Genomic DNA, 24,747 nt, shown 5'->3' with positions numbered 1-24,747 from the left:
AATTTAAAATGAAGTAGCATCATTGTATTCATTTGTAAATAACATATTGCAGCCAACTGTTTCTTAATTGCCCAGACTGTTGATAAATAATCCAGTCCTGCTGCTCTCCACAGACAATTTGCTTTGGATCAGAGTAGGCAATTCAAATAACACTAATTACAGTGAAACCCTTTTACAGTGAATTCCTGTTTGCCATGCGGGAAAAAATTCACTATATCAGGGGAAAGCACTTTTGCCTTTGATTTGTGTCTAAAACATGAGAAAAACATAAAAGCCGCATGTTGTGCTAAATAAAGAACGTACACTTGCATTTAAAGTACTTATATTTTACTTTTATGATACAGTTGTGAATTATGTTCATTTTGCATTTGTAATTAGAGGGCGGAACAGATGTGAAAGCTTAGTTTAAAGTGATGTATCCATTAAAATAACCTATGCTGCCAAGTGATTGTTCAGTATAACAGGGGATCCGTTCACTATGAGAGGAATTCTACTTTATTGGAAGGAAACCAGGACTTTAGGAAATGTTGTCTATATCAGGGGATTCGCTGTAACATGGTATCATTGTATTTATGATCTTAGGATGTTAAAATGAATATTAAATTAAACAAAATTCCCAGAATTACTCGGGAGGCAGCTAAGTACATAACATTTAGTACAGATGGTTGGAAGGCACAATTTTGCTCCATCACCGCATCCGTATCCTTGAACGATTTCAACTGAAGACAGCATTTCTTTGAATTTTTCATTAAACCAGACGTCTTGAAATATGAATTCCTTTTATGTTTCTGTGAGTTTTGGCTAAAAGAACCCCAGTGAATAAATCATATAATACTACGTGTCACCAGCACTTGTGAATATTTCTGCTTTGTTATTCTACTCTCAGTAGAGCACCATTGATTATCAAACTCAGCGGAGAGCATTTTATGATCATATATCTCCATTAGCTCCTAGTTTGACTACCATAGATTTTTCTGGTTAAGTCTGCATTATGTATTAGGAAGCCTATCTCTTCAATATAAAGTTTGATTTTATTCTCTCTAAGCCTAGAACTCTTATTATGTATTATGTATAAAGATTCTTATCTTTTATATGTAAAAATAGGGGCACTATCTTTGTGCAACTGAAATGTGTGCCCTCTTTTTTTTTCTTGATTCACAGACAGCATATTTTATTATGAAGATGAATTTCTACAATGAAATGGCTGTCAGGGTAAATATTTCTTCACTTGTTAAACAAATGAAAAGTCAATTGTGCTCCGAATTTGCTTTTAATAAAATGAGCAAACCAGAATATATAAACTTGATTGATATGCTGATGGTAAAGGGCAGGAAATAGCATATAGTTAAAAATTAAAGTTACACTAAGTAATCCTGGTGGTATTTGAAAATTACTGCTAGATTTAAGACATTTGTATGTAAATTCTTGTACCTTTTAACATATGGTGATAAAAGACAAAAATACCAAAAAGCAACCCACATATATGCATGTATGTGTGTGTGTGAATGTACAAACTTAAACTGAATTCCCATCTTTGTAAACTATGACTTTGTCTGACTCCTTCAAATCATATTATGATATCTGTGTCTATAACATCTTTAATTTAACTTTTGTGCTCTATTCTTTTAGAATAAATTAGTAGAACTTCCATGCATTTATGTATCGTTAGATAATATGATAGGACGTCATATTAGCGACTGTCAGATTTCAACTTTTATGAAATGCAGTAGTTTAATATTCATAGAGCACATTAGCCCCATAGATTGATAGGGTGTCTGATTGAATCCATTTGCAAAATACATTTGAACCAATTAAAATAAACTTATAACAACACTAAGAATGGTTGTTTTTACTAACCTTGTGGTTTTAATCAGGAAAGAACTGAGTGGAGTAGACAGTAATAGCCTGTAATACCTTCAAGGATAGTTAATGAATAGCCAGACCTCGTCTGGTTGATAAACTTAGGATACTCTAATTCTGTTATATGTCTGATTGTTTCATATGGAAAAAACATCTTTTTAAATTTTAATTGTTAAGTTGTGCATTTCTTGTCTCTTACTTATCTACATTTGACTACCAAATCAGACATATTTACAACTTCTTGAGATGTGGACCAGTGAGCCAATGTGTAGGAGGAGCATAGAGGCTATCGGCTATCTTTGAGAGGAAGTGAAACACAGACAGCGGTCACAGTCTTCATCCTTATACTGCAGGAATACAGATCAAAAACTAAGAAAAAGTGAATAATGTTAACATTATTTTTCAAGATCAATCATATGGAGCTCCCTCTAAACTCTCATTCAGCTGCTAGAAGCTATCATTGAGAAAAATTTTAATGAAATTTTAATAAACATTTGTGGCATTTTTATAGATATCCTACAGAAATGCTTTGAAACAATAACTTCCTAATTTCCTATGTAAATCTTCCCTCCTCCTTCATTTTTAGTTTCACAGTAGGAGGAGGTGCACTGTAAATAAGCAACTTATTCTTTTGAGTTTTATCAGTACTCCACAGAGGAGGTAAGAACACAGCAGACTTTATGTATCATTGTGAATTTTAATGCTTTTGAAAGGTTCTGGATTGATAGCCTTGCACAGAACAGGTACATGAGCAGTGACAGTGCAAGCTTCTCTCACCAAACCCCTGCTAACATGCATCATCCCTGATCTAAAGAAACCTCTAGATGGCTGGGGTAGTTCAGTCTCCAGACCCATTTGTCTCTGATGAGACTGCCAGCAAGAGAGGCAAGTGGAAGTGGTAGTTTGTGCAATGTGGATATTTGTTCCCTGGGAACCAGACTAGGACCACAAAATGCATTTCACGCAGGTTACTGAGCAGCTATCATATGATGGTATCTTTGGTCTTGTAATGGACAGTCTAATTACTTCATTAGTTGATAATATTGCAAATATTTTTTCTCAGGATGTACAGGAAAATGCTCTGCTGCACGTGCCTTTTGTAAGAGAAAAAATGGATACATGTTAGTGCATGCAATGGCCCTCTAATTTATTTATTCTACTGCTGCAGAAGCAGTCATCCAGCTGGCAAAGTGAACACAAGTTAATTGACTAAATACATAGGCAGAACTGTGCTGACCTCATTGATGATGTAATCAGTGATTCTTTAGAGAAAGAAGGATGCAAACAATCCTTGTACTTCATTTAATAAAAACAGAGAATAAAAAAGTTTGTCTAAGGGAAAACTGCAAAATCTATTGTATCCATTACATAAGTGGTTAGCGGTGTAAAGTATTGCATTCCTGGGCCATTGAGTCCCGAGCCAACAATACATTTAAGCACATGTGTAACTTTAAGAACATGAAAACTCTGTGGAATGAGATCTTCGTTCCCTTCTGGCCTCTTTACTCTGCATAAAAGGGCCAGAGTGGTGTAAAAGGGCCCTAAAAGGGCCCTGATATGTGTATGGGGGAGGATTTCCTTGATGCAGGAACTGCAGAAGACAAGCATCAGGCTATATTCTAAGGATCCCATCTCAAGCCCTGATGTAGGGAGTATGTTGAAGTCAGGACCGCAACATGCAGTGCCATGGAGATCCCCATAGGGCAGCCTTTGGAGGCTGCTGTAACAGACCTCTGGAGGTTTTTAAGTTATACCAAGGACTTCTATCACCCTCAGAGCAGCCGAAGGTTGGGCGGGCACAAGAGTGACTTAAACCAATTTCAGAGTAGCAGCCATGGTAGTCTGTATTCGCAAGAAGAAAAGGAGTACTTGTGGCACCTTAGAGACTAACACATTTATTTGAGCATAAGCTCTCGTGAGCGACAGCTCACTTCATCGGATACATTCAGTGGAAAATACAGTGGGGAGATTTATATACATAGAGAACATGAAACAGTGGGTGTTACCATACACACTGTAACGAGAGTGATCAGGTAAGGTGAGCTATTACCAGCAGGAGAGCGGGGGGCGGGGGGGAACCTTTTGTAGTGATAATCAAGGTGGGCCATTTCCAGCAGTTGACAAGAATGTCTGAGGAACGGGGGTGGGGGGTGGGGGAATAAACATGGGGAAATAGTTTTACTTTGTGTAATGACCCATCCACTCCCAGTCTTTATTCAAGCCTAAGTTAATTGTATCCAGTTTGCAAATTAATTCCAATTCAGCAATCTCTCATTGGAGTCTCTTTTAGAAGTTTTTTTGTTGAAGATTTGCAACTTTTAGGTCTGTAATTGAGTGACCAAAGAGATTGTCCGACTGGTTTTTGAATGTTATAATTCTTGACGTCTGATTTGTGTCCATTTATTCTTTTACATAGAGACTGTCCAGTTTGACCAATGTACATGGCAGAGGGGCATTACTGGCACATGATGGCATATATCAGATTGGTAGATGTGCAGGTGAACGAGCCTCTGATAGTGTGGCTGATGTAATTAGGCCCTATGATGGTGTCCCCTGAATAGATATGTGGACACAGTTGGCAACGGGCTTTGTTGCAAGGATAGGTTCCTGGGTTAGTGGTTCTGTTGGGTGGTGTGTGGTTGCTGGTGAATATTTGCTTCAGGTTGGGGGGCTGTCCGTAATCAAGGACTGGCATGTCTCCCAAGATCTGTGAGAATGATGGGTCGTCCTTCAGGATAGGTTGTAGATCCTTGATGATGCGTTGGAGAGGTTTTAGTTGGGGGCTGAAGGTGATGGCTAGTGGCGTTCTGTTATTTTCTTTGTTGGGCCTGTCCTGTAGTAGGTGACTTCTGGGTACTCTTCTGGCTCTGTCAATCTGTTTCTTCACTTCAGCAAGTGAGTATTGTAGTTGTAAGAACGCTTGATAGAGATCTTGTAGGTGTTTGTCTCTGTCTGAGGGGTTGGAGCAAATGCGGTTGTATCGTAGAGATTGGCTGTAGACAATAAATCGTGTGGTGTGGTCTGGATGAAAGCTGGAGGCATGTAGGTAGGCATAGCAGTCAGTAGGTTTCCGGTGTAGGGTGGTATTTATGTGACCATTGCTTATTAGTGCACCGTAGTGCCCCACTGTTCCTGATACGTTCTTGTCAGCTGCTGGAAATGGCCCACCTTGATTATCACTACAAAAGGTTCCTCTCCCCCCCCCCCGCTCTCCTGCTGGTAATAGCTCACCTTAAGTGATCATTCTTGTTACAGTGTGTATGGTAACACCCATTGTTTCATGTTCTCTATGTATATAAATCTCCCCACTGTATTTTCCACTGAATGCATCTGATGAAGTGAGCTGTGGCTCACGAAAGCTTTTGCTCAGATGAATTTGTTAGTCTCTAAAGTGCCACAAGTACTCCTTTTCTTTAAACCAATTTAGCCCCCTCTTCCTCTGGGTTGTGAGTTCAGTGCTGATTCTCTCAAAGGCATAGCACAGAATCTCACCCTTAGTACACATTTTAGGAGTTGAAGGTGCTTAGGGGCAAACCCTACCCCCTTTGTGAGTAGGCGCCAATTGCCCAGAAATACTTATTTTGTTTTAGTTTATTGCTTAGTTAATAGCTGTTTTAAAAGTATTCTACAATGGGATAAATGCTGCATTGATTTACATCTCATGCAGCTGAAGTCAGTGGAAAAGCATAGGATTTGTAAATCAGCTCAGAAATAGGCCCTATGTCTCTTTCAGCACTCCCGGGTTTCAGAGGCAGTTACATACTTAAGTCAAATATACTTGTGCAAAACTCCAAGGGAAAAGGGTAGGGCCTTTGATATGCAACATAAAACAAAACTTTTTTCCTGTACATTTATACAGTAATCAAAATATTGGGTGTGATTCTCAGCTGATATCTGCGTAGTCCCATTGTTTTCAATGGTGTAAAAGTGCCTAGAGTCACTGATGTCAGTGCAAATATATCAATTTACACCAATAGAAGATCTGGTCCATTGTTTTCATTTACTTATAAACACTGGCTGTGAGTCTCCATTGCATGCATCTGATGAAGTGAGCTGTAGCTCACGAAAGCTTATGCTCAAATAAATTGGTTAGTCTCTAAGGTGCCACAAGTACTCCTTTTCTTTTTTCTTTTTGTGTCGTCATTGATACCTATGCAAGTGAATGTAAAAATGCTACCATTTTGATATGGTAGAGTTTTATATCCATTTTGCCTCCTTGTGCACAGATATAAATGGCTGTATAAGATGTAGACCATTAGAGAATAAGGGCTGTTGGGTTTAGAGATAGCTGCTCTAGGGCCTGATTTACAACTGCTTTACTCCAGTTTTACATGAGTGTAAACCCATTGAAATCAGTGGAGTTACATTCACAGAAAACAGGAGTATAAAAAGTTGTGAATAAGTTCTTTAGTGTGTAAGTGCATTATACTCTTAGCTTTAGATAATTCTTTTAAAATCAAGGTTAGATTAAAAGTGAAATGTGACTCTTGGACTTAACCTCTTGTATACAGTGTTTTGCCTCATAACTCTGTCAGCCTAGTTGGTTACATTTGCTTAGGAAGAGACCTGAAACTGCAACAGCAGGAGTAACATGTCTACACTACGAAAGTACTCCGATTTTACAGAAGTCGATTTTTGGGAACAGATTGTATAAAATCGAGTGCATGTGTCCACACTAAGCACATTAATTCGGCGGTGTGTGTCCACAGTACCATGGCAAGCGTCGACATTCCGAGTGGTGCACTGTGAGTAGCTATCCCACAGTCCCCACAGTCCCTGCTGCCCATTGGAATTCTGGCCTGAGCTCCCAATGCCTGATGGGGCCAAAAATTTGTCGCGGATGGTTATGGGTAAATGTCGTCAGTCAACCCTCCCTCCTTCCGTGAAAGCAATGGCAGACAATAATTTCCTTCCCTTTTCCCTGGAGCAGATGCCATAGCATGGCAAGCATGGAGCCCGTTCAGCTCACCGCAGCAGTTATGACCATTGTAAACACCTCGCGTATTATCGTGCAGTTTATTCAGAACCAGCACCTGAAAAACCAGGCGAGGAGGCGACAGCAGCGCGGTGATGAGGACATGAACACAGATTTCTCTAAAACCGTGGTCCCCAGCAATTTGGAGATCATGGTGTTAATGGGGCAGGCTCATGCCACAGAACACCGATTCTGGGCCCAGGAAACAAGCACAGAGTGGTGGGACCGCATAGTGTTGCAGGTTTGGGATGATTCCCAGTGGCTCCGAAACTTTTGCATGCGTAAGGGCACTTTCATGGAACTTTGTGATTTGCTTTCCCCTGCCCTGAAGCGCAAGAATACCAAGAGTACCTCACAGTTCACAAGCGAGTGGCAGTAGCCCTCAGCTACCGGTCAGTCGGTAATCAATTTGGAGTGGGCAAATCTACTGTAGGGGTTGTTGTGATGCAAGTAGCCAATGCAATCATTGAGCTGCTGCTATCAAAGGTAGTGACTCTGAGAAATGTGCAGGTCATAGTAGCTGGCTTTGCTGCAATGGGATTCCCTAACAGATGGAACACATATCCCTATCTTGGGACCGGACTACCAGGGCAGCCAGTACATAAACCGCAGGGGCTACTTTTCAGTGGTGCTGCAAGCACTGGTGGATCACAAGTTTCACCAACATCAATGTGGGATGGCCGAGAAAGGTTCATGACGCTCACGTCTTCAGGAACTCTGGTCTGTTTAAACGGCTGCAGGAAGGGATTTACTTCCCAGACCAGAAAATAATTGTTGGGGATGTTGAAATGCCTATAGTTATCCTTGGGGACCCAGCCTACCTCTTAATGCCCTGGCTCATGAAGCCGTACACAGGCACCCTGGACAGTAGTAAGGAACTGTTCAACTATAGGCTAAGCAAGTGCAGAATGGTGGTAGAGTGTGCATTTGGACATTTAAAAGTGCGCTGGTGCAGTTTACTGACTCGCTCAGACCTCAGCGAAACCAATATTCCCATTGTTATTGATGTTTGCTGTGTGCTCCACAATCTCTGTGAGAGTAAAGGGGAGACGTTTATGGCGGGGTGGGAGGTTGAGGCAAATCGCCTGCTGAATATGCACAGCCAGACACCAGGGCAGTTAGAAGAGCACAGCAGGAAGCGCTGCACATCAGAGAAGCTTTGAAAACCAGTTTCATGACTGGCCAGGGTACTATGTGACACTTCTGTTTGTTTCTCCTTGATGAAAACCCGCCCCCTTGGTTGACTCTAAATTCCCTGTAAGCCACCGGCCCTCCCTCCTTTGATCACAACTTGCTTGCAAAGGAAATAAAGTCACTGTCGTTTAAAAAACATGTATTCTTTATTAATTGATTATAAAAATAGGGACATAACTCACAAGGTAGCCCAGGTAGGGTGTGGGAAGAGGGTAGGAGGGAAGGAAAAGGCCACTTCAAAACTTGTTGAATGACAGCCTTCTGTTGCTTGGGCTGTCCATTGGGGTGGAGTGGTTGGGTGCCCGGAGTCCCCCCCCCCCCGCGTTCCTGGGTGTCTGGGTGAGGAGGCTATGGAACTTGGGGAGGAGGGAGGGCGGTTAAACAGGGGCTGCAGCAGCAGTCTGTGATCCTGCTGCCGTTCCTGAACCTCCACTAGACGCCGGAGCATGTCTGTTTGATCCTGCAGTAGCCCCAGCATTGCATTATGCCTCCTCTGAATTTCCTGCTGCCACCTCTCCTCATGTTCATCAGCCGCTTTCCTGTACGCTGCTATTGTGTCCCTCCACACATTCTGCTGAGCTCTGTCAGTGCCGGACAACTGCATGAGCTCAGAGAACATTTCATCGCGCATGCGTTTTTTCGCCGCCTTATCTGAGATAGCCTTTGGGACAGAGGAGGGAGGCTTGAAACATTTGCAGCTGCTGGCAGGAAAAAAGAGAGTGAAGTATTTAAAAAGATACATTTTACAGAACAATGGCTATACTCTTTCACAGTGAACAACACTATTCACATTACATAGCATGTGATTTTGGTACAAGGTCGCATTTTGCATCTTATATTGAGTGCCTGTGGCTTTGGTTTCAGAGTAACAGCCATGTTAGTCCGTATTCGCAAAAAGAAAAGGAGTACTTGTGGCACCTTAGAGACTATCCAATTTATTTGAGCATAAGTGCATGCTGTGGAAAGTGTACACTTTCCACAGCATGCATCCGATGAAGTGAGCTGTAGCTCACGAAAGCTTATGCTCAAATGAATTGGTTAGTCTCTAAGGTGCCACAAGTACTCCTTTTCTTTTTGTGGCTTTGGTGTTAGAGATCACACACGCAGTGCCGGGCAACAGAATTTGGCTTGCAGGCGGCCATGGTAAGCCAGTCTTTCGGCTTCTGCAACCTTCATAACAGCAGCGCTCTCCTCTCCCATACCAAGCGAAGCACATTGAGTTGGCCTTTAGTGCTGCGGTTTTCCTGTTAACGTGCAGCAGCAGAAACCAAACTAAATCCCTCTCCCCATCCAATTCTCTGGGATGATCGCTTTACCCCTCCCCCCACCGCATGGCTGGTATCAGGGAAGCCAAACGTGCTAGCCTAATGTGAACAGTTCAGCGCCAATGGCTCCCCCTCCACCCCCGCACCACATGGCTAACTGCAGGGAGGATTTCTTTTTAGCCACAGGCAAACAGCCCAGAAGGAACGGCCACCTCTGAATGTCCCCTTAATTAAATTCCCGTGTTTCAACCAAGTTACCATGAACGATATCACTCTCCCGAGGATATCACAGAGAGATAAAGAACGGATGTTGCTTGAATGCCAGCAAACACCGGGACCGTACACTGCCAGGCTTTGTCATGGAATGATACCAGATTACTTGCTACTAGCATGGCATGGAAAAGTGTCCTACCATGGAGCAGGGAATAAGGCTGCCCTCCCCAGAAACCTTCTGCAAAGGCTTTTAGAGTACCTTCAGGAGAGCTTCATGGAGATGTCCCTGGAGGATTTCCGCTACATCCCCAGACACGTTAACAGACTTTTCCAGTAGCTGTATTGGCCATAAATGCATCCCAACTCCTCAGGGCTACTTAATTATTAAAAAAATGCTTTCTTTTATAACATGTATTATATTTTAAAAGGTACATTCACCTTAGGTCCCTTCTCCGGCTTCGTTGGATTGAGAGGGTATTTCAGTCAGAGTGATAAAAAGATCCTGGCTGTCGGGGAGAACGGTGTGCTCTCCCCAAGCTCATCCTCCTCCTCCTCATCTTCCCTGTCTGCAAAATCCTCAGGCATGGCAGAGAGTACCCCATCATCGGAGTCCACGGACAGGGGTGGGGAAGTGGTGGCAGCCCCCTGTAGAATTGCATGCAGCTCAGCGTAGAAGCAGTACGTCTGGGGCTCTGTCCCGGAGTGTCCGTTTGATTCTTTGGTTTTCTGGTACGCTTGTCTGAGCTCCTTAAGTTTCACGCGGCACCGTGTTGTGTCCCTGCTGTAGCCTCTGTCTCTCATGGCCTCAGAGATTTTTTGAAATGTTTTGGCATTTCGTCTTTTGGAACGGAGTTCTGATAGCACGGATTCCTCTCCCCATACAGCAATTGGATCCAGTACCTCCCATTCGGTCCATGCTGGAGCTCTTTTTCAATTCTGGGACTGCATGGTCACCTGTGCTGATGAGCTCGCCTGGCCAAACAGGAAATGAGATTCAAAAGTTGCCGGGGCTTTTCCTGTACACCTGACCAGTGCATCCGAGTTCAGAGTGCTGTCCAGAGTGGTCACAATGGTGCACTGTGGGAGAGCTCTTGGAGGCCAATACCTTTGAATTGCGTCCACACTAACCCTAATTCGAAACAGCGATGTCGATTTCAGCGCTAATCCCCTCATTGGGGAGGAGTACAGAAATCGGTTTTAAGAACCCTTTATGTCGAAAAAAATGGCTTCGTTGTGTGGACGGGTGCAGGGTTAATTCGATTTAATGCTGCTAAATCCGACATAAACTTGTCGTGTAGACCAGGCCTAAAGTATACTCATAGGTCATGTTCAGAAGCTATCTCCCTGGATTATTTGGCCCTAGCTACTGTTATCTCTCTCTCCCCTCTGTAAAAACAGAAACATTCAGAAATGGTTTAAAACATAAGCTTATCATATTGAATTTATTTTCCGTTAATCAATTTTACTTTTTGAATATTGGGCGGTGATATATTATTCTCTTTCTGTTTGGGCGATTTAAGGTTGCTATGAATTTTCAGCAACCAAAGTAATCCCCTCAAAATAAAATAATAATAATAATAAAATCTCCATGAGCAGATGGCTTTTGATATATCAAGGTTTTGCCATTAGTTTTAGTGCTTAAAATAAACATTATTTATAAGACCACTTACATTTTGATGTTACTTAATGAGGAATATGCATCATTGATTTGACTAGCTTAAGAGGTCATTTAGAACTTGCCTGTTAACAAGCTGTAATCTGCTGAGCACACAATGACTTTGTTTAAAATTATCTGTTCAGTGCTGATCAATGACAATAATTGTTTTGTACCAATCACTGTTGAAACTTGCTAATTACTTTGAAGGGCATACACAGTTGTCTTTTTTAGAAGTGTTAAAACATTCACCTTGGAATTAAAAAGCAATATAATCATAAAACATTGTACTCTGTTGCAAAAGCAAAATTTTCAGCAACTTTTATGTAGCAAATTTTAACATAAACAGAACCTTTGTGTAAAAGCTTGAAGATATACTTTATTCTCTAAACAGCTTGTATCATATAGATGCATGCCCTCATGTGGCCTCTGACATGCAGAATTGGGAAAATGGAATCATAGCATTAAAAACTTTGAAATCTAGTCTGCTTTCATTTACACTAGCATATATCTAGAGTACTCCCTTTGAAGTCCATAGAGTTACCCTTGACTTATAATGCTGTAATCGAGGACAGAATTTGACACTTGCGGTGAAATCCTGGCCCCAGTGAAAACACTGAGAGTTTTGCCATTGACTACAGTAGGGACAAAATTTCATCCTTTGTCTTTAAATCTTGAAAAATTTCCGTAAAGAAGTTGATCGTGGACCACACAAATTTGGAGTATCACATTAATAAAGATAAGGTACAAAATGTTCCTTATCTTTACAAAATAAGGTACAAAAGTTCGAAGGAGACTGCTTTAAGGAGAGCACAGCTATAGGGCAGCCAAGTTACTCCTGCCTAATAGCAGTAGTGAGGCCAAAGATGAAAACATACCGTGCATTCACACACTAAAAATTTTGTTTAAACCCAGATCTCTGCAAATATGCCCATTTTCACTATTCCCCTTCCTCTCCTTTTTTTACTCTGCATGCTTGTTGTGTATAAGAACATGAATGGGAAAGGGACACAAGAATTATAACCATGTAGTGCAGAGGACTATGTCTAATACTTAACCTTCGTTGTAGCAGCTTACATAATTATTATTTATTATTTTATATTACAGGAGTGCCTAGCAGTCCAAACCTGTTGTGTTAGATAGTATGCAGATATACAGTAATAGGCAGCCCCTCTCCCAAAGACCTTCCAATATGCAGTATTGGCAAGAGATTTTTAGTGGGTACGGGGTATCGGAAAGACTTGGGGCTAGGCCTGCCTTCCGGGGGTGGGGGGGAGAGGTTGGGGCTGCGCTCTGTTCCTTAAAGGAGCAGGAGGTGGCTGGGGAGGGCATTCAGCACAATACATATGCTAACAAACTTAAACAAAGGCTTTGTTTAAATTTGTTAGCATATATATTGTGCTGTTACCTTGGCCAGGAGTCCTCAAGAGGGGAAGGTTGGAGGGGATGGTCGCTGTTTAGGGCAAGAGCAACAAAAAAAGAGAAAAATCCTCCTCTTGTTTTTGGTAACTGTGCTGGGGTGTTCAAATTTTCCAGGCACCTACTAGGCAGAAAGAGTTCCTGGGTAGGGTTAGGAATGCATCTGTGGTATCAGTCCCAGCATCCTCTCCTTTCCCAATAGCTAGCGAGTAGTTTCTCACCTGGATAGTGCTCCTGGGCAGTGGGACCCCAATCTTTTGCATGTTAGCTAGTAGATTTAGCTCTTTGGCTTTTAGGTGTCGAGTAACATTTCTAAGTGCTGTGTGTGGAGCTTGGGCTGTGGGGATGGGTGTTGGGAGGTGAATGGGCGTGCGAGTGATATAAGGCTGTGATATAAACCTGAGAGTGATAAATTAGAAATGAGAAGTGTCATATCTACAGAGAGATCTTAGGTAAAACAGGAGAAGACAAAATAAAAGGAAGGAAATAGAGAACAGTATGTAGGGAAAGTTACATAAGGGATGGAGGGAAAGAGAAGGCAGAGAGGAAATATACACAGAAGTCAACATGAGAAAAGATACATTGATCTATATTACAGGAAAGAAAATGTGGAGTGGGAGCAGCCCTCTGCACTGGCCCTCACATCCTCTGAATAGGGGAAGAACAAGCTGCCTCCTCTCTGTCTCTGCATGTCCACATAGGAATTAATCTGGTTTTTAGTCAGCAGCCACTGAAATTACAAGAATTCTTACAACTCTGCTGCTAATTACTTCTTACTTCCATTTCCAAAGAAACAGATATCACAGTGCTAAACCTAAAGTGATTTAAAATAATCAACATTTTAGAGTCACCATGGTCAGAATTAAGCAGCAGAGCTAGTTTGAGCAGTGTTGTTGATTAAATTCTTGGGAAATTCTAGTCAGAATTGTGGCCTAAAATTTAAAATACATAGAGCTATGAATCCCCCTCTCCTGATGCTATGTTTAGGAGACCACATGGCCTAATATAGTGTATTAATAAACAGGACTACATTAAGGTAATTATTTACATGTAAGAAATTTCCCTTGATCTTTTTTCTACATAATTCCCATCAGTTTTGTTGGAAGGATAGCATTCTATGAAAATATTATGACTAATTACTTAACAAATAGCCCTGTACTGTCTTGCTTCTTAATAGTAATGAATATAGTGTGTGGTCGGCACCTTGCAGGATGATGCCACTTGCCTGCAGGACCCAGGGAATGGTAGAACATGCAGTGCTACTGGAAACCTCATAGAGACCCTGATCAAAAAGCCACTGAAGTTAGTGGAAAGTCTTCTACTAACTTCATTGGGCTTAGGATCAGACCCACAGTGCACAGCTGAGAGTGCAGTAGAGCTGGGGTGATAAAATGCTACGCACTGTGAATGATTACAACATTCTGGATGTTCTTCCTACCCCACTTACAGGACCTGTGTCACCAGGTGCAATGACGGTGGGAGTAGATGCCTGTGCAGAGCCCCTACTCCCTGCCACACCTCAATGCAGGCAACGACTTAAATCACTATTCGTTTATAATCACTGTCATCTCTTGATAACATCTCTAATACAGTTTTAGTACAAGACTTACTTCTCACCCTCACTGTATTAATGGAAAGATATATTTACGTATATGTGTGATGTCACTTTTTAAAGCACCATCATCCTTTGAAAAATATAACATGTATTTTATAAGCGTATTGCAAACTGTTTTCACTACTACATTGCATGAAATATACTAAAGTAAAATTACATTTCTTCTAGATTCAGAAAAGATGGCGAGGCTATTATATTCGAAAATATATCCATAATTACTATGCACTGAAGAAATATCTGGAAGCTATTTCTGTGAATAATGAGATTGTCAGGTAAAGATAAAAAAGAGTGATAAAACTTTAATTTCTTCTTCAGAATTAAGTGTGTGGGCGATTAAGGGATTTTTTAAATGTTTGCATTGAAAATTGGTTGTTGACAGTGAAAAATATAAAGACTTAGGTCTACATTCTGTATCCGGTCCCCATACAGAATTTCCATTGATTTCAGTAGTCATTTGCTGTTGCCATGAGTCCTACAGAAAACCTGACAACTATTAGGGAGGTGGTGTGTTGAGATCGCTGCCTCTCATGCTGACCAATGCGGTCTCATTGTTTCTTTGTGCTCCCCTTTCTGTCTGTATCCACCTGTTGTCGTTTCTCTTAAAGTGAATGCTTTTTGGGGAAGAGGACTATCTTTCTGTTATGTGTTTGTACAGTGCCTAGCACAGTGAGGGATTGGCCTGTGATTGGAGCTCTGCAATTGCAGCATAAATAAATGATAAATAAATAATAAATAAAAACATTGCCATCCAAATTATTCCCAGGTGTAACTCTACTGACCTCAGCTTCATCAGAGGACCCTTACATTTCAAGACTTTGTTTTTCTTTAAGACAGGTAATTTACAGATGTCAGAAATGCTTCTTTATTAGAGACATAATAAAACACTGCTGCCAGCTCTTTGTAGGGTTCCTTTCAACAGTTGATACAATAAGGCTCTGTACATATTTTCATTAACATGATCACTGAGTGATTTATCTTTATATCCCATCTTTTCTTTGCCCTTACTTCGATTGTCTTGAAAGATAGTTGTCTTGCCTGTTAGTGGAATAACTTGGACACTACCCAGGCAACTTTGTAGGTGTTCAAAACAAACAAAGAAGCAAACAAACTAAATCAACTAAACAAAAAAAAAAACCTCACCTATTTTTGTGAGCTAAATGTAAGTTGTTTAGTTAAAACTAATTTCTGCAAATCTGGGTCAAGGTGACATTGCAAGTTCAACCAGATTATTAATTATTATTATTTTATTAAAATAATAAAATATTATGCAAGTGTATTGTATGAAATAAATAACACAGGTATTCTAACCATTTTTAAAAGTCTGTAGTTATTAATCTCCAGTATTCTTCTGTAAGAGTAGCTGTCTATTCTTTTATGGTGCACCTTCTTTATGATAATATGTAAATTATCATGTCTCATCAATATGTTGCTTTAGAAGTAATATAACTGCCTCCATCCACCTTTTGTTTACTGTTCATTTAGACACATTTAGACACAAAGCTGGTTCATATTTCAACCACAGAAACCAAATTTGAAAACAATTTTAATGTTGGGAATTGTATTTGTATCATCTCTACATCCTGCCACATCCAGTCCGAATTCTGACAACATATCCCAGGTTTGCTTTTTTCTGGCCAGTGATATCAGTATGGCTATAAATTTAATCACTGTCTAGGATTTACTCTTTACCCTGCTGGAAGTCTAAAATGAGTACTTTGTAACTGGATGAACTGCTGAGATGCAAGTCTACTTCCTTGTTCAAAATAGTTCAATCATCTCCTCTTGGTTCCTGAACCTGAAACAAGAGCAAGTAACTGACCTACAAGACTATGACATATATAGATAAAATAAGATAATGAGAAGTGGCATTTCTACTGTACTGAACATGGATTTATTGCAGTTTATATTTTGTTTTTTCTCCCAATATGTCTTTTCTTTGTTTCATATATCATACATTTGGTATTGTACTGCATTATTTTTGTATTCTGATATTTGGCTCTTTCATTAAATTCCTTAATGGTTGTTTCAGATCATTAATATGCGTACAGTGTCAATACACTATGTAGCTATTTTGTTCAAATCTTGAGTTGTGGCAAATAGGAGAGGAAATGATTTCTTACTATTTCTTTTAATGTATAGAGCTATTGTTTTGTCTGTCATTTATCAGGTCCATCGTAGATGTGACATATTCAGTCTCCTAGGTTTATTTCTCTTGTTGATATGTTTATACTCTGCTTCTTTGTTTATCTGAATTCTGGCTCTTAGGGATTCTGGAATCCACTGACAGTTTACCTGTGTGCATTTTAAGCTTTATTTTAGGGTAAGTTTTCTTGGTGCTGATCTGTTATTTTTGAAGTCCATGTTTTCTAATACTTTTATTCATTATTAGCATTTAATAACAACAATTAATGCTATTTCATCTTTGTGAATTAAATGGTATTATAAATACAACGCTAAATTTTTGAAAACTGTGTGTGTATATAGATATTTATTTATTTAATCACTGAGGCAAAGTAGTGTTATTGTGCACAGGCCACCATGCAACCTTGGATTTAGTTATAGTTCATCTACTCCATAGTTAGTGGTATAGTATTTTATTTTAATACATATGCAAGAATATATTTTCATACTGAGACAAGACGTTTTACAAAGATAAATTAGTTTGATTAGTTTAAAGGCTGAGTGTGCATTTGGTAGACATATACACTTGTAACCTCTTGCCCGATATGCAAAAACTGCCCCAGGTTATGAACAAGAAAACGATATTATGAAATTAAAAATTAGCCATAGACATGGTAGCATTAATAAAACATTATTAAGTTTGAGTGCAGAAGAACGAACATCCTTTACTTATGACAGAAACTCAAAGTGGAAGTCATATTCTCTTTCGCTATTATTGTATTAGATAGATGTTGGTTTTGACTGTTACTTTATGTCTTGTAACATTAAATGTATGATGCAATCGTTTGAAAACATAGCTAAATTAATTTCCTGACTAATTTCATTAGTATATCCTTCTGTTGATCTTGGTAACTATTTATTATTAGTCTATCCACTAAGTTTTTTTTTTATTTAAACCCAAATTTACCCTGCACATTAGAAATAAATTGTACATTTTGTAATGAACTTGTCAACCGAACTGATCAGATACAATACATATTTTGTGTACTGAAAGAGAATCAATGGATTTTCTCTAGAAATAAGTATCACTGCATAGATCTCTTCATTGGCATAAATTAAAAAAGTAGTGTTCACTGCCCCCGAGCACCTACCTCATAGACTCCAGCAGGCATGCAATGGGGACGTGTGCCCGGGCCATATTCTCAACTCAGATAGATTTTCCTCCATCCAATCAAGAAGTGCTGCCAAGCACATTGGCTAGGAAGTGCTGGGCCTATATCATGACCGTGTAATGCATGGGAGTGCTACTGAAGGTTGGAGAGAGGTTCTCTGCATACTTCTCTCCCCCAACACATCATTTCAGGGACACTCACAATTTAGTTGTAGTTGTAACTATTTATTTAGTGTATATAAAAAACATTTAACCTTTTATTACAATAAATGCCGTGAATAAAATGCATAGACAAATGAGAAGAACTAAGTGTCTAAAGATGCACCCTTATAAAATGATTGATTTTTCCTACAGCTTTACTATTACAGATATTTTGAAAGTTTGGGCCAGACTCATGGTACACTTCTGCAACGTATTAATAAACCTGGCTCAGGTTAAGCCACGTTTATGGCTGCTTTTCATCCCCAGAGTGAAACAAAGCAGCTGGAGCATTACTGATGAAACTGTCCCTTAATTAACTCATTCATCCTTTAGCTGCTTTCATCAAGACTTTTCCTTTAGTGCTGTATCAATGGTATTAGAGCTCTGAGCTTCTCCACATAACCCGAAAACCAGCTTTGACACAACACTGAAGCAAACACTTTGGTGGCTAGAGCTGCCAACTAGATGGAGTAAATGCACATTAAAGTTTGTCATTACAATAGGTAGTATGAGTTTAGGAAGACTGCTTGAATGAGAAAGCTATGAGTAGTTTATGCAGATGATCCACACACACACACAAAAAGATACCAAACTGCACCATCATATATGTTCCTTAATTCACATATTTTAGAATAGTGGAAAAGCAACATCACTTGCCCCATAACCTCAGCCGTGCAGAACACAGTGCCATCCACAGCCTCAGAAACAACTCTGACATCATAATCAAAAAGGCTGACAAAGGAGGTGCTGTCATCATCATGAATAGGTTGGAATATGAACAAGAAGCTGCTAGGCAGCTTTCCAACACCACTTTCTACAAGCCATTACCCTCTGATCCCACTGAGGGTTACCAAAAGAAACTACACCATTTGCTCAAGAAACTCCCTGAAAAAGCACAAGAACAAATCCGCACAGACACACCCCTGGAACCCCGACCAGGGGTATTCTATCTGCTACCCAAGATCCATAAACCTGGAAATCCTGGACGTCCCATCATCTCAGGCATTGGCACACTGACAGCAGGATTGTCTGGCTATATAGACTCCCTCCTCAGGCCCTACGCTACCAGCACTCCCAGCTATCTTTGAGACACCACTGACTTCCTGAGGAAACTACAGTCCAATGGTGATCTTCCTGAAAACACCATCCTAGCCACTATGGTGGTAGAAGCCCTGTACACCAACATTCCACACAAAGATGGACTACAAGCCATCAGGAACAGTATGCCTGATAATGTCACGGCAAACCTGGTGGCTGAATTTTGTGACTTTGTCCTCACCCATTACTATTTCACATTTGGGGACAATGTATACCTTCAAATCAGCGGCACTGCTACGGGTACCCGCATGGCCCCACAGTATGCCAACATTGTTATGGCTGACTTAGAACAACGCTTCCTCAGCTCTCGTCCCCTAATGCCCCTACTCTACTTGCACTACATTGATGACATCTTCATCATTTGGACCCATGGAAAAGAAGCCCTTGAGGAATTCCACCCTGATTTCAACAATTTCCACCCCACCATCAACCTCAGCCTGGACCAGTCCACACAAGAGATCCACTTCCTGGACACTACGGTGCTAATAAGCAATGGTCACATAAACAGCACCCTATACCGGAAACCTACCAACCGCTATGCCTACCTACATGCCTCCAGTTTTCATCCAGACCACACCACATGATCCATTGTCTACATCCAAGCTCTATGATACAACCGCATTTGCTCCAACCCCTCAGACAAACACCTACAAGATCTCTATCAAGCATTCTTACAACTACAATACCCACCTGCTGAAGTGAAGAAACAGATTGACAGAGCCAGAAGAGTACCCAGAAGTTACCTACTACAGGACAGGCCCAACAAAGAAAATAACAGAACTCCACTAGCCATCACCTTCAGCCCCCAACTAAAACCTCTCCATCACATCATCAAAAATCTACAACCTATCCTGAAGGACAACCCATCATTCTCACAGATCTTGGGAGACATGCCAGTCCTTGATTACAGACAGCCCCCCAACCTGAAGGAAATACTCACCAGCAACCACACACCACACAACAGAACCACTAACCCAGGAACCCATCCTTGCAACAAAGCCCGTTGCCAACTGTGTCCACATATCTATTCAGGGGACACCATCATAGGGCCTAATCACATCAGCCACACTATCAGAGAGAGGCCCATTCACCTGCGCATCTACCAATCTGATATATGCCATCATGTGCCAGCAATGCCCCTCTGCCATGTACATTGGCCAAACTGGACAGTCTCTATGTAAAAGAATAAATGAACACAAATCAGACATCAAGAATTATAACATTCAAAAACCAGTCAGAGAACACTTCAATCTCTTTGGTCACTCGATTACAGACCTAAAAGTTGCAAATCTTCAACAAAAAAACTTCAAAAAGAGACTCCAACGAGAGACTGCTGAATTGGAATTAATTTGCAAACTGGATACAATTAACTTAGGCTTGAATAAAGACTGGGAATGGATGGGTCGTTCCACACACAAAGTAAAACTATTTCCCTATGTTTATTCCCCCCCCCCACAACTGTTCCACAGATGTTCTTGTCAACTGATGGAAATGTCCCACCTTGATTATCACTACAAAAGGTTTTTCCCCCCTGCCACTCTACGGCTGGTAATAGCTCACCTTACCTGATCACTCTCGTTACAGTGTGTATGGTAACACCCGTTGTTTCATGTTCTCTGTGTATATAAATCTCCCCAATGTATTTTCCACTGAATACATCCGATGAAGTGAGCTGTAGCTCAAGAAAGATTATGCTCAAATAAATGTGTTAGTCTCTAAGGTGCCACAAGTCCTCCTTTTCTTTTTGCAGATACAGACTAACACGACTGCTACTCTGAAAAGTGTCACAATTATTTGTCTTAGTTAATTTATATAGGCCTTAGATTATCGGAAAAGTTAATACTTTTTAAACCTTAAAACATTTGCTAAAATTCATTCTTTATTTATATAATGTCATAGTTATATGGATTTATATCTGCAACATGCCAGAGCTAGAAACAATTTGTGTATATCATTAGAAAACCTGGAATCACAACTCCTATACAGAATAAAACACCCATTTCACTTTTGGGATATCATGAGATATCGGACCTTAAAATCAATATTAGTCCAAGACTGCATATTGCCATGCCTGGTTCTTTGACGAGCTGATTTTAAATCCTTGCTTTAACTGATCCACATTTAGAGGGAAAGAAAGCAACATTTTTATATTGCCTATAAAGAGCAAAAAAGAGTTTTGGACTTTTGAAAATAGTCATGGCAAAATAGATTAGAGAGTAAAGTGAGGATTAGATAGTTTAACATACAAAATAAATGCACCTTATTCCATGATTCCATGGTTGCAGAAAAACAAATATTTGATGGTCATCATGCTGACGTGTGCAGTTTGTATATATCTCTATATATATCCATTTATTTTAGACATCTACCTTCTTGAGGTTTGCAAGTTATCCTTTTTAACTAACTTATTCATGTCAACTACTTGTTTAAATGGAAGCTATGACAGGTTGGCAGATGATATGGTAGTGTGGAGTGGAGAGCAATGGGAACAACAGGAGCGCTTTTGATTCATTTTTGATCAAAGTCAAAAGTTGCAACCTTTTATTCACACTTTCTTTAGCTATGGGTCTTATTCTGTTATTTTTAAAATTAAAACACAGCAAGTAAATATCCTATCATTGTAATAAATCCCTGACATTAAGGTCTGTTTTCCAGTGTTTTTGATGCATGCATGGTAGGTCCTTTATGAATTCTGAGCAGACTAGTGTGAATGCTGGTAAACATTTGGTTGACGCAGCTGTGCTTCTTCCTCTTATTCCTTGGAAGAAGGTGTTTTGGTGTTTGGTGTTTTGAAAGGCAAAGTCCTATCATCAGGCTGTGAGGAAGCTGTTAATACAGTTTAAATTTACGAAAGAGGAAGATAGTGTGTATCCCAGGTAGAATCATCGTTTCCCCAAATTTATCAGGGGGATGGATAACACTATCAACTGTGAGGCTGCACACTCTTTATATGTCTGGGCTGAGCTTGTTTGTGACATCACATTGTAAAGTGAAAGGCTGTAGGCCAGAATTTTCAAACTTGACTTCAACAAGAAAAGGGGTTCTGAAGCACAGGCCACTTCTAAGTAAGTACCTAAGTATGGATTTAAGAGCCTAAGTTTTGGCACCTAGAGTTGTGGATTGGGTTGTTTTGTTTGTTTGCTTACGTTTTTAAGAAGCAACCCTTACCTAGCAGCCACATCTTTACCATTCAATTGAAATAAAAGTTGTCCTCATTTAGTAACTGCCCTCATTTAGTAGTCATGTGTTCACCTCATAAACCTCAGGAGAAAGTAAACTTAATAGAAGCTGAGTTTAAAGCTATAGAGTGACATAATTCAATTTAACAGAAATTGACTTAAAATATGATTAAGTAATAATAGGAATATAATATGTGAATTTGCATATCACGACAGACTGGCTCATGCATACTTGAAGCCGTTATTTTCATATGAATTAAAGACAACTGTAAGAATTAGCTCCTATGATATCTGAAGAAAGATTTTTTTAATCTCATGATAATACAGACTTAAGTATTAGTTTTGTATACATAGGTCAAGTCTTATAGTAAATTCATAATGCTAACTGCAGAGCTCCTTTCTCCCCAGTGAATTTGCTATGGTGCAGTATGCAACCCTACAAAGCACCAACTCTGCACTGCCTCTGCTGAAACCCCAGCACAGGGTGCATTGTAGGGTGAGAGCAGGGCAGGGCAGGCCATAATAAGAAGAGGGCTGAATCAGGGTGGGAGGAGATGTGGCCAGGGCACACCCACACTCCAGCTATTTCCCACTGCTGCAAACCCTCTAGCAGGAGTCACAAGGTAGGGTAGCCCTAGCATGTGCCATAGCCCTCAGCAGCAGCAGAAGAGGAAAGACAAAAGCAGTCTCCTTAGTGCCAACAAAGGGATGAATCTAGCCCTTGGGCTCTTATCTAATTCAGGGACATACTGTGAAATTAAATTTCTTAATGTTTGTACAGTCCTTTGAAGATACAGTAGTAACACTGTGCTGTATGAATCCTTAGTATTATTGTTTCTTTCCTTTCTGTTTTAACGTAGCTATAACATTGGTAACTTATTCTGATTTGCTGACAAATTTTCCACAACATGTTTTCCACAATTTCCCTTTGTAGTTTGTATGAATAAATCATTTTCTGTATTATCTATTGCTGTTTAATGAAAAATAGAGATAGAGCTCATATACCATGTAGTATCTGAATATGGATTTGTTGGGAAGTTGCACATATATTTGAAAATCCACACAACTCAGAAAATGTCCAATACTCCTCATTGAAGTTTCACTTCTACAGAATAGACACAGCACACTACCTTATTCAGAAACATTTATAAAGCCTTATTTTTTCACAACTGTAAGAGCTGGCAAAATGATTACATGGAGAAATATGTCAAAAGCAATTAGCATAGGCTATAACTCCCTATGATGTAGTAGAATTAGCATTTTGTTTTATGTGAAGCAATTTCCAATCCACAATAAGCAAATGGACATCACTTCACATAAATTAGCACGGTGGTGCTATTATATCATAAAAATTCACAGATGATGTCAGTTTCCAACTGTCTGATTAACTTACAATTCTTTGACTAACTTTGCTACATGTCAGGAGTGAAACTAGACGTAGGACTATGGGACATAACTAAATAGAAAAACAGTAAGATACACATTGCTTTGCAAGGGTCTATCATCAGAAAATGGCATCACATTATCTTCAGGCATAGAACACAGATTACAACATGGCAGAAAACTAGCAACAACAGTGGCAGGATGCTTGGTTTTGGGTTCTTGTATAAGCAAGGCAGGTAATTTACAATTCCTGTGTCATCTGGCAAACACAGACTTAAAGTTGGCAGCCCTCGCTGAGTTTAGACTTAGCAAGCATCATGGCATAAGGAAACTATTGTTATCATCATTAATAGTGATTCACACAAGTGCAGGACTTGGGTAAAGGCTGACATACCACTGGAACTATGTATTAAGCATGTCTTTAATGGTGTGTAGGGCCTTTGGCATGTTCTCTTCATTGTGGTGAATTTCACCTGAATACCAGCATCTGTTTACCTAGAAAATAAAATAGAAATATTTCATTTTGTGTCGGAAAAATAGTAGTTATCATTTTTAGCCCATTATTCATACTTCACCAAATAATAAATAAATAAATAAATAATAATAAAATCCCATTTTAATTGTAATAGATTGCTGGGACAGGTATAGTATCCATTAGGCATGAAGATGTCCCATAAAGGTCACAGTATTATTCTGGGAGCTTTGTCTAATAACTCCGGGGGGGGGGGGGGGATTATGTGAATGAGGGTGACCATCAGTGAGGATTTTGGAAAAGATGTCATCCCAAAGAGGTCATAGAATCATACAAGTTAGCGATGCAAAATACGTATTGGATCACGTTTCCCTGACAATAAAGGAAAGTTTGCTGCAGAACATTTATGAATCTTCTTTTCCAGACTAGTTTAAAAAATCCCACGATTCCACCAATTTCTTTTAAGAAAGGCAAACAGCTGACATTCCCAGCTGGGCTTAAGCCACTAACTTTTCAGTTGACAGCTGAATGTGCTGGTCCAATGCACTACAGACATATAAAAAGGTCTAAAGTCTAATGAAACAACTGAAAATGTGCTAAATGAAGATTATTCCAAGGATTTTGGCCCTGGTTCTCCATTGTGTTTCACCATTTTTATGGTGTAATTCTGTTGACTTCAGCACCTTACGAGAGGTACTACATGACTTGCAGTATCAGACACATATGACCAGAATGTCAGTTTTTCTTTGAATCTTGTCCTTTAGAAACTGAATTAGAAGAAAACTCAAACTTCATCTTCTTTGGAGAAAGTATTAAGTAAAGTTAGCGTTTTCTTCTTAATTCTTAAGATTATTGGAATGTACTCTGTCAGGTTGCTGGAGGTCTTGGAGGTTGCCTGGTCCTACAGCCTTCACATGAGTAAAGTCT

The 24,747-nt window shown here is 39.9% G+C and overlaps 1 protein-coding gene and 1 long non-coding RNA gene across 4 annotated transcripts in view; one reads left to right on the top strand and one right to left on the bottom strand.

Moving 5' to 3' along the window:
• The window catches only part of SPATA17 (spermatogenesis associated 17), a 146,855-nt gene that overhangs the window by 13,916 nt on the left and 108,192 nt on the right, over positions 1–24,747 (top strand). Inside the window, exons 4-5 of one of the 2 annotated variants that reach the window (XM_084624448.1) lie at positions 1,162–1,212; positions 14,364–14,467. In XM_084624448.1, coding sequence (XP_084480574.1) covers positions 1,162–1,212; positions 14,364–14,467 — 155 coding nt within the window. The remainder of the gene's footprint in view (positions 1–1,161; positions 1,213–14,363; positions 14,468–24,747) is intronic. The other variant, XM_084624449.1, reaches the window with a different exon arrangement.
• LOC311518533 overlaps positions 22,771–24,747 on the bottom strand; it is a 52,773-nt gene continuing 50,796 nt past the window's right edge. For both annotated transcript variants that reach the window (XR_014711010.1, XR_014711011.1), the window contains exon 3: positions 22,771–23,843. This is a non-coding gene — a long non-coding RNA (uncharacterized lncRNA). The remainder of the gene's footprint in view (positions 23,844–24,747) is intronic.

This window comes from Lepidochelys olivacea, assembly GCF_965140295.1.
Source record: "Lepidochelys olivacea isolate rLepOli2 genome assembly, chromosome: 3".
NCBI classification, from domain to species: Eukaryota; Metazoa; Chordata; order Testudines; family Cheloniidae; genus Lepidochelys; species Lepidochelys olivacea.
The sequence above is the reverse complement of the archived record's forward strand: the minus strand, read 5'-3'. Positions and strand labels throughout refer to the sequence as shown.